The sequence below is a fragment of the Pungitius pungitius genome, chromosome 14, assembly GCF_949316345.1.
Source record: "Pungitius pungitius chromosome 14, fPunPun2.1, whole genome shotgun sequence".
NCBI lineage: Eukaryota > Metazoa > Chordata > Actinopteri > Perciformes > Gasterosteidae > Pungitius > Pungitius pungitius.
The window spans coordinates 9,316,343-9,326,316 of NC_084913.1; the positions used below are offsets into that span (position 1 = coordinate 9,316,343).

General features: G+C 39.1%; 1 protein-coding gene across 1 annotated transcript; it reads right to left on the reverse strand.

Annotated features, from left to right (window-relative positions):
- Nucleotides 1-1,166: 1,166 nt before the first annotated feature.
- LOC119227466 (TLE family member 5-like) lies at nucleotides 1,167-9,616 on the reverse strand. The gene is made up of 7 exons (XM_037486261.2): nucleotides 9,217-9,616; nucleotides 7,258-7,355; nucleotides 6,190-6,253; nucleotides 5,844-5,888; nucleotides 5,688-5,750; nucleotides 5,436-5,510; nucleotides 1,167-4,743 (listed from the first exon to the last, which is right to left on the reverse strand). The coding sequence occupies exons 1-7, from the start codon at nucleotides 9,241-9,243 to the stop codon at nucleotides 4,504-4,506; spliced, it is 612 nt and encodes a 203-aa protein (XP_037342158.1). The 5' UTR covers nucleotides 9,244-9,616; the 3' UTR covers nucleotides 1,167-4,503.
- Between the last annotated feature and the right edge of the window lie 358 nt (nucleotides 9,617-9,974).

Genomic DNA, 9,974 nt, shown 5'->3' on the forward strand with positions numbered 1-9,974 from the left:
TGACACATACGGAAGAACCATCTAGAACTGATCCGTGGCGTCAGCCATTTGAAGAATAGAGACAATTCTGTTACCCTGTTTGCGTGAAAAGCTGGAACTCGCAGCTTGTACAGTAGGGCACAGCTCACGACCAGCGTACCGTTCCTACGTTTAGTTTTCCGACCGTGGAGTCAAAAATCAACCGATGGCTCCCGTGTGTATCGGGACAATGTTGGCGGATTGCTCATTCTGGGCTCCCGTAGAAGCATGGCAGCCGCTCTGGGTAAACTTAAAGGGCGGATTTCTGAGGAAAACACTGGTTGTACAGTAAAGAAAAGATACTTCCTATTATATTCCATTTCTGATAATAGATCCTCCTAAATGCACACTAACAATGTCAATGTTACATATTTGTCCACAGGAGACAAGTCTATTTTTCAACAGTAAAATGATCAGTTTAGATCATATTTGCATTGCTTAGTACAAACCTTAGAGAAATTATATGTACTTTTTATAACTGAAATAATATTGCCATTGCCACCAAATTTCCAGAATTGTTTCTGCAGTTCTCATTTAATTAATTCTAAATGTCAATCATTTCAGATCTGCGTCAGTCAGGTTAAGAGAAAAAGAAAAGGAAATTGGTTGCAATAACTCACTGCATCATTAGCAGCATTCCATACATCTTTAATAAATAGTTTTGAATTATGGTTTATTGCTCGGCCTTTTGTTTGCAGTGACTACTTTTATGATAAGTCATCAACTCAAGCTTTTGATCGCCGTGCAAATAATCGAGAAGGGGTGAGGGGTTTATGGGACACCTTTGTTTGCTCACGTGCCCATCGGGACTGAACTCTCAGGTTTAAAAAAAAAAAAAAAAAAACTAGTGTGGATGTACATAAATCCTACCCTCACTGCTGTAAAGGTTTAACCTACTGTACACAAATAAACTTGGTACTACAATGAACATAGCTTCACCAAGTAAACATGCCAAGTGATGTCAAACAGAACGTTTTATGTTATGCAAACTGCATCCAGGGTCCAGCTGAGCTAGGCTTGCATTTTCTCAACTACATGAAAGTTCATTGTTAAACCAAACCATTTATCACACACAACTAACATTTGACTCACAAGAGTCCTTCATATTGCTTCAGTCTTTTTGCCCCAAAGAACCAAAGACAAATGAGCACTCTCAATCACGTCTTTTATTTGTAAGGCACCAGAGAAGCTTCCTTACTGCTAAAAGGTTGATTCATTCTCATTAGAGTACACAGTTGCTTGTTTACATCTTTGTATTTTTTTTTTGCCCCAGGTATCTTAAAATGAGACTGTGTTCATAAACACATTAAACCGTTTTTTGTTTGCACAAAAGAAAAAGATAAAACATTTACAAACCTAGAAAACAATGTTAAGTGTTACTGCCTACTGAGAGAATGGGAGAAAAAACAGGAAAAACGACATGGTATACAACATTGTGCCTCTCTTTAACTGTAGGCTTGTAATGCACACATACAACACCAAAAGTTTTCCATGATACACACACGTTAAAAAGCAGCTTTGAAACATACAAAAATGCTTTAAAAATATGTATATTGATATATTCATATGTATACAAATTGGCCCTTCACAGCAAAAACAAACACACATACCATTCATATGTCTGAGTTTTGCCAAAGGAGGTTTTCTACAGAGACTGATGTCAGCATATAGAGTGCAAATGACTCACTGATCGGTTCTTGCACTTTAAATGTTAAGGTCAGATCTCAAGGGAGGGAAATTCCTCACTTCCAACACTAGCACAGACAGGAAGAAGAAAAACTAAGAGCACTGAGCCACAACTTAAGTGCCTTTCAAATTAAACTGCAGAAAAAAATCAAGCTCCGATCTTAAGAGGTTCTCCGATGCTAAAAAGGTGGGTTGTCAAAGCTCTGGAAAGCACTCGCATTGGAGGGGAATAACAGCGAACATCTGCAGCGTACAGATGCTTGTCCCACAGTCAGGAAATTAAGATGAAGAGGGCAGCCGTGACTGAACACAACGCTGCTGCTGCCCCCTGCTGCCAGAAATATGAAACATTCCTATTTTTTTAACAAGCTCTGTCCCAATTCCATTCTAACTACAAAAACAAGTATGCATGTACAGTACAAGCATTCAATATACCAAGAGATCTTTAACTCACAAGAAATTTGTAAACACTTGCTTAATTGGACGTCAAATATATATTAGCTTTTTTTTTCTTCACAATTGTTGCCAGAATTTGTTAACGGTTACCTTGCCATCACTCAAATCAACTGTGGAATTCAATACATATTAATATACAATTAAATATGCCAGAAAGGGTTAAAGATGTGTTCCAAATCAAACTTATTCTGTATTCATACTAAAGTTGGCCTGGAAAAAGTACCGTGAAAGAGTTGCATTCAATTGGGAGATACTACCACTAAATTGCATCTTGAATTTGGACGTTCTTGCTCTGGCTGCGCAAAGGATTGTGGGTCAGATAATCCAGAAAAACAGGGAGGCTTGCATATTACAAGATGTGACGGGATATCATAGAACGCCTTGATATTTCAGGCATAGTATGTGTCGGGCCATAATGAATTGATTTCTAGTCTACTAAATAGCGTAGTGGTTTGCGTTTTTGAATGCAGTGTGTCTCAATAAATGTCAAATGCAAATGCCACAATGTTAAAAAAATACCACAATGTCCAACTATCACATTTTGCAGTTTGCAAGCCAGAGTACTTCTCCGGCCATTTTGACCCACAATGCTCTGCACATTTGACATACGAGCGGAAGGGTCAAAGTTCAAGGTGTAATGCAGCTGTAGCCTGTAATAACAAAAAAAGGTAAACGTTTTTCTTTTTACTTTGCACACTAACAGTTATGATCATACATTATTTCAAAATTTTTGAAGCGTGAACACAGCACATGCTCAAAACGTGCTTAGTGCAAGAGCCAAAGAGAAAAGGCTAGTTTGTATCAAGCAAAATCTGTCCGTATCAGTCTAAAGAGGCTACCATTATACACAGTTGGTGCTGAGCAATATCAAGCCAAGTAGACAGTCTATATTGTATAAAATAAGCATTTAGTATGGAATTGGGGAAATGGTAAAATCTCAATTTTGTTTTTTTCAAAAAGACAATTATTGGTTCACCAGGACAAATTCTGACTGTGGGAATCTGATTTAAACACGTTTTCTGAGGGAACGTCTGGTTGAAGTTGTAACAGAGCTTTAGCAACTCACCCTGCACACATTCTCCACAGAGACAATGCAAAAAAGAAAAGAAATACACACAAGTTAAGCAAGACAGGAAAAGACAGGTGCTTGATACAGTATCTGTATGAACTGAAGTGCTTCTTCTAACCTACAGAAATACAGTACTTTTATGTCTTTTGCGACCATCTGGTTCTGAAGTTTAGATCCAGGTTAAAGGGCGGGCCTGTATGAGGAAGGGGCTGGAGCAGGGAGTGGTGTGAGGAAAATACTAAAAGGCGTTTGAAGAAAAAAATTAAGTCTAATTAAACATTAAAGTGTTTTCTTCTTTCCGACAACATTCACTCAAGCACACGGAACATGTTTTGAATGCCTAATTATCGTATCTCTAACCACAAAAACATAAAAGAACATAAAATAAAGTCAATTTTTTAAGTTCATGTCATTTAAGGAGGATTCATGGTCCATGCCACATAATGCGCATAGCATCAGCAGCAGGCTCAAAGATGAATATACTAACATTTGTACAAACTATTGGTTTTCAATGGAATAAAATCCTATTATCCGGGATTGAGGTAAACAGCTATGGTGATGCATTTAGTAGCTGGTTGCACGAAAATCCAAAGAATGGTCAAAAAGTCAACGGATTTATGTTTGAAAGGTTTAAATGCCCTTTAAAAAGCATCCCATTTAACATCCGACTAAGAATATAAATGAAGGGTTCTCCCTCGCGACATTACACAAATCAACAGTTTGGATTTCCTAAAAGAACATTAAATAAAATGGATGGTGAAGTTGTATGCTATGAGTGGAGGATCGGGAGTCAGAGAAAAAGGAGATGCTGCAAAACTGCTAACTTTAATTGGCAGACGAGCCAGTGGGAAACTAATTCAGAAATACAAACTAGTGGGAGGCAGAACTGTGTAAGTCACACTGCTGTTAGCTTTCATCCTCAGCTCTCGTGCCAAATTGGGGGGAAGTGTATTTTGGTTAAGCCCAACGGTGGTTTACGCTTAAAAAAAAAAAAAAAGCATCTATTTTAAGTCTAGAAGCCGGAACTGGGTCTATTGCCACTAAATAATAAGAACATTTAACGCGCACTCTCAGCCACTCAGCAGTTTCGTTCTCTGCACATCCAAAAATCTGTCCGCTCTGCATGTCGTCATCCCTGCAGTTACTCTTCTATACTAACGCTCAGCAGACAGGCAGCCAGACTTACATCAATCTCCATTTACAGTTTTACCTTTTTTTTTTTTAAACCTTCACCCCAAACAACCCCCTCCAAACCTCCTTGTTGTGTGTCTGCACTAGTCTGACTTATCCCCGTCCTCTCCCCGGGGCGCCCTCTCCGCGGCTTCCCGGGCCTTGTCCTCCTTCACCGCCTGGGCCTGGCCATGGGAGTAGTTGGCCAGGATGGAGGAGAGGGAAAGCAGGCCGGAGCTAGAGGAGACGGCGGGCAGGGACGGCGGGGTGAGGCCCAGGGGCAACGGGGTCACAGGCAGGGCCAGGCCCTGGAGCTGGGACAGGTGCTGCACCTGGAGCTGTTGCTGAAAACACACAAATGGCATAGAAACAAAGTTAGTGCTTTTGCCTTGCGCGTTTCCACAAGTGCCTCACACTGCATTGTTCTTTTAGTTATATAAGCATTTATTTTTCCATTCCATTGTTTTACAGCTCTTGTGTCGCGTGCTTCTGGGTTACATGTAATACTTGCAAAATGCAGTTAAACTATTTCTTGATTGATGTTTTTGACTATCATAATAATGATTATTTTACATTTGGAAAAGTTGTCACGGAGTAATGTCTACTGTAGCAGAGAACAAAGTCACTCTGCTTATCACGCTTTCTTTACATAGACGGGTCGGCCAAGCGTGCATGGGAGCGTGCCTGTTGGTCATCTCAGGGCAGCTCCACACATATACTTCCGATAATGGCGTCTCATTATCGGAGGTATATGAGACGCCATGCTTGCACTGTCACCATTGATTGCACCATTAGACCTGTGAGCTGTGATCAAGCTCACAATCTTTATTCTTGCACCTTCAATTTCATTTGTAGCATTCCGCAGGCTTATAAATTATTTGTATAACTTTTGGAATTTGAATCATTTTTAGGATAACATTGCAACATCTGATAAAAAAACGATAAAAAAGAATTGATGAGGTTTTATTCCACGTTTGGGATGAGACAATACCACCATCATCTATATCCGCTCTGAAGAGAGAAATAAAAACCTCACCCGTATAATGGAATTCATCTCAGGAGGCGTGACTTGCTTGGCTCGCTCGATAGCACCCATGACTTGCTGTTGATGCTAGAGACAAAACGACAAAACTCGGTCATGCACTTAACAAAATGCGTTAACATTAACTTGAAGTGAGAGAAAGGACCAGTGACAAGTATATATATACATAACCTGAATACACAGTAAACACGGAAAACGCTTTGTTTACAGTTTAAATCTTATGCACACATGTGCAAACGTTATTACCTCTTGTGACAGGTAAGGCAACACCTGAGCACAGATGCCATTCAGTCTCTTCACGATTTCAGCCTGGCAAGAAAAAATAGGTATGGAAAAACATCAGACCCTAAAACTACGAAATCTTGGCTATTAAAGGGATTGAAAACAGGAAACCGTGATTACCTGTTTGTGCATTTCAATGTTCAGCCCGTAAGACATTTCATAGTACTATAAAAATGAGTAGAACAAAGAACTTTATTATTTGTAGGTATATTCTATGCTTTTGTTATGTGATCTGAAATTGGTGTTGGACTATAATAGAAGCTTTTAAAGCAGAATCAGTTACTGCGTGAATCCAAGAAAGCCACCAAGTGAAACGCAATGTGTGATTAACTATCAACTAACAAACACATGGGGTGCAATAAACTTGTATACTTACACCACTGAGTGACTTTGGTTAGTTTATTACCGGAGATTCGGTGAAGATTAACAGCCACATCTCACTGACAAGAATTAATGTCACACTTACCATTATATAGTGACGTTGCATCTCTGACTTTTCAGAAGCCAGTTTATCACACTCCAACTTCAAACTGGAAAGAAAGAATTCACTATATTAAAACTACATAGATCAGTTAAAAGGGCAAATGTATGCAATGCATCATGTGAAAGAATAGTTTGACATTATGGAATAATAAATTCCCAGAATATTCTCTTTAAACTGAGCCAGGAATAAAATTACCTGGTCAATATAATAAATATGTCAGTCAACTGCATTTGGCCTAATAATAATCAATGGGAAGATGTTTCAGACTGAAATAATATCAAAATGGACCATTCGGCACCCATTTTGCAAATGTCTAGTCAGACTTGATGAAAATTTATTCTATTAAAGCAAAATCCTCTGTGTGTGCTATATTAACCAGGAAAGCCAAATATACACAGTAGTTTTGGCTGACTCGTATATTCAGCTGGGGGGAGGCCACTCCCGGATCTGAAGTGCTGACAGCAAACACTGACTGGGGGGCTTTTCTTAAAAATACAACCAGGGATGGAATCATTCTCCTGTATTGAAAGTTTTTGTTTGATGCGGTTGCCAGAAACAATCCCCATAGAGTAAGCTGCGCGTTTGTGACAATGCATCAAAGTCTACAGCCTGTAGAGAAGGCATATTTTCATCTCTTACTCAGGGAGTTAACCGAGGTGCTGATTGCTGCAGCTGAAAGGCGCACACAAGACTGGTTTGAATTTATATCCCTCCAGTCCGAATTAAAGTGTGTTTTACAGTAAGTTAACAGGTTTTAGTTTGGAGAGTTTCGAGAATGAAACTAGAATTCAGAAGACGTATGGTCATATTTTTCTGTTTAGATTTAAAAACATTCAATTCATTGACCATTTGAGTCTATGTTGTTTATTTACCAGACATTTAAAAAAATATATGTTTTTAGTTTAGGGAACTCCCCTGCAATACATCCTAATTTGCGTAGGTACAGCTGGCTCCAACAGGAGAAATCTGTTTTCCACATCCACATAGACTCTATCCACATACAAAAAGTGGCAATGTTTTCCTTTGTGTGCATCAGTGTTAACCGAATACCTGTGGTACTGTGCTTGGAGGAACTGGAACTCATCCTTGATGCGGTCACAGGAGTCAGAAGTAGTGAACTTGAGAGGTTGACTGGACTGAGAGGATGCCTGGAGAGCAGACCAACATATCCAGTTATATTAATTGACGAATACAGTCCAACAATAAAAGGATTTTTTTTAAAGTCTGTATTAGATACAATTGTTTTCTTTTGCTTTGGAGACATCCGTTTGACCTGAGATTAACACTTTGAGAGGATAGCAAAAATGAAGGTCACCCTAAACAAGACTTTAATGTACTGTGTATAAAAGGAGATATGGAAGGAGGCCGTTTAATTTGCAGACAAATTGCAACATCCGTCTTAAGAATACCACTGTCCCAACCCTTGTAGGACCAAAGTTGATTGAGGGAAATGTGTTTAAAGGCGGCGAGATTAAAGCAAGCCCATGCAGACCATATGTGAGATTTATTTAGAAGCTGCATAAGAAGTCTGGTTTATGTATAGACTACACTTAAGCCATTAATCCAAAGATGTAATCCAGGGCTTATCCAGTTCACTAAACCTCATTACTCTCTAAATAAGTGGCACAAAGGCAAGCGGTTTCCAGTAGGATTATTGGACTGAACAGGGAATCACCCAGTTACACACAGGTCAAAACCCTAAATCAAAAACTGGGTAATAATTGTACGGTGTTTCAAAAGTAATAATGAGTTTGTGGAAAACATTAAATCCATAGCTAGAAGTGAAACAATAAACTGAAAAATCTTCTAGATTCCAGACATTCAAAAAAAAGTCAAGAAAGTAGAATGGTAAATATTCACTTTCTCAAGCTTCTCAAATATTAACAAATTAGAGAACATTTCTGTTCTATATAATTTTAAACCAATGTTTAGTATTTTGAGAATATTAGAATATTTCAAGATGTCTTGTTGGGAAATTAGTTTTTCTGCCACCATTTTCTCAAATTCCTCATACAATTAAAACAAAATTGAAGTACGAGTTATTTCCATAACCAATGGAATTTATATCATTTTAAAGTGGATGGATATGGAAAAATGCATGAAAAAATGATTAAATTATTCTTGGATTTAAAAAGACAAAAAAACAATGAATTTTCCTTAAATGTAATGGTGCAAACGATTACATTACAATGTTTGTTTCTGTCCTAATCGTTTCAGCTCTCCATTTTTACCAGTTATTAACACGGATTAGCATGCTAACTGCTACATGCTCCACACTTGTTTTGTGTTTCCAATGGGAGTTTAGTTGAGGCCTTTACAGAATCGATCTAATGAACCCTTTTCCTGACTTGGCATTAGTTGGGGATGCCCTCTTGTTATTAGTTTAGTTATTAGTCTCATTTTTTCTTCAAATAATCCCGTTAAACGGCGGTTTAGCCCATTAACTTTAGCTTTTTTTTAACAGTTCATAAATGCAAACTGTAACTCAGTAGAGTATTTGCAAGAATGGAGATATGAAATCATTTCAAAGACAAAATATATTTTTCCACTCGGTGCTTTTTCAAATGCACCAGTTGTATACAAGTTAATGTTCGATACCCTCATATCCATGTTTCCTTGTTTGTTTACAGTAAAAACACTAAATCGAGCTAGCCAGCGCAGAACATCACGCTAGCTAACTCTCACAGAGCACGGCTAACCCATGAACTTAAAATTAGCTGTTTTGACTAAACAGCTAGCTGACGGCAGACTGTGTTTGCGGACAAATACAGAAAATAACAGGTTACGGCTGATTCACTTCGATACATAAGCTGCTATCCACCCTTTACTAGAAGGGGAAATACGTCGTGATGATATGTAGAGGCGAATGGCATTGTGAGCTGACAGCTACCTACGGGCAGCGGGGCTAACGTTGGTATCAGCTGTCGGACGCTAGCTAGCCGTTAGCTCTGCTTGCTCAGTTAAAGTTGCTCAGTTTCCTACCGTGAGAAGTTCGACTAGCCAACTTACCGAGTGCCTTGATTGAGGAAACATCATGTCAGCAGTGTGATTCGCTGGGTTCCCTTGGTTTAATCGAATTGCCGCGCTAGCTGGCTAGGCTAACAGGTCCCCAGATATTATTAAATGATTGGAGACGCTATTCGCACTTTGTACTCTGTCATCGTTTAAAATAACGTTAGCTAACGTAAAAGCAGCAAGAGCCGAAGATCGTCGCCTGGCCTTCGCGGGCAGGGAAACCACTTCCTCCGAGGATGAGTAGGCGAACACAAAAATAAAAAGGTCTAAAAAGGAAGACCAGTTGTTCTTTTTTTGTGTGTGTGTGGACTAACGTTAACGTTACACCTCCCCGGGGAAACCCTGGATGTTGACACATGAGCCCCTGACTTTCCTCTGCTTTGTGGTGAAGAGCAGCGTCACCCGGAAAAACGAACCGAGCAGCGGAAGAGCGAGCGCCCCGTGCGGCCCGGAGAGGAACTGACCCACTGATGATGATAGTGACTTCATCCATCACAAATTCGTACTGGAATAGGCAGAGTTATCTATCAAATAAGGGTTGATAATGTATTGTAACTTTCCACCACTGAGAAATACATTTGTTTATATTAATGTGCTTCAGGCATTTTTAATTAGATTCTATTCTATGCTCACATTCATCAAAGTAATCAATGTAATATTGCGATATATCCAGTCATTAAAATAAAATAATAATATGTCTCTGGTGTGTCTGCTCCGTGTACAGCCTGCAGGCTATGGAATGGGAACATGGA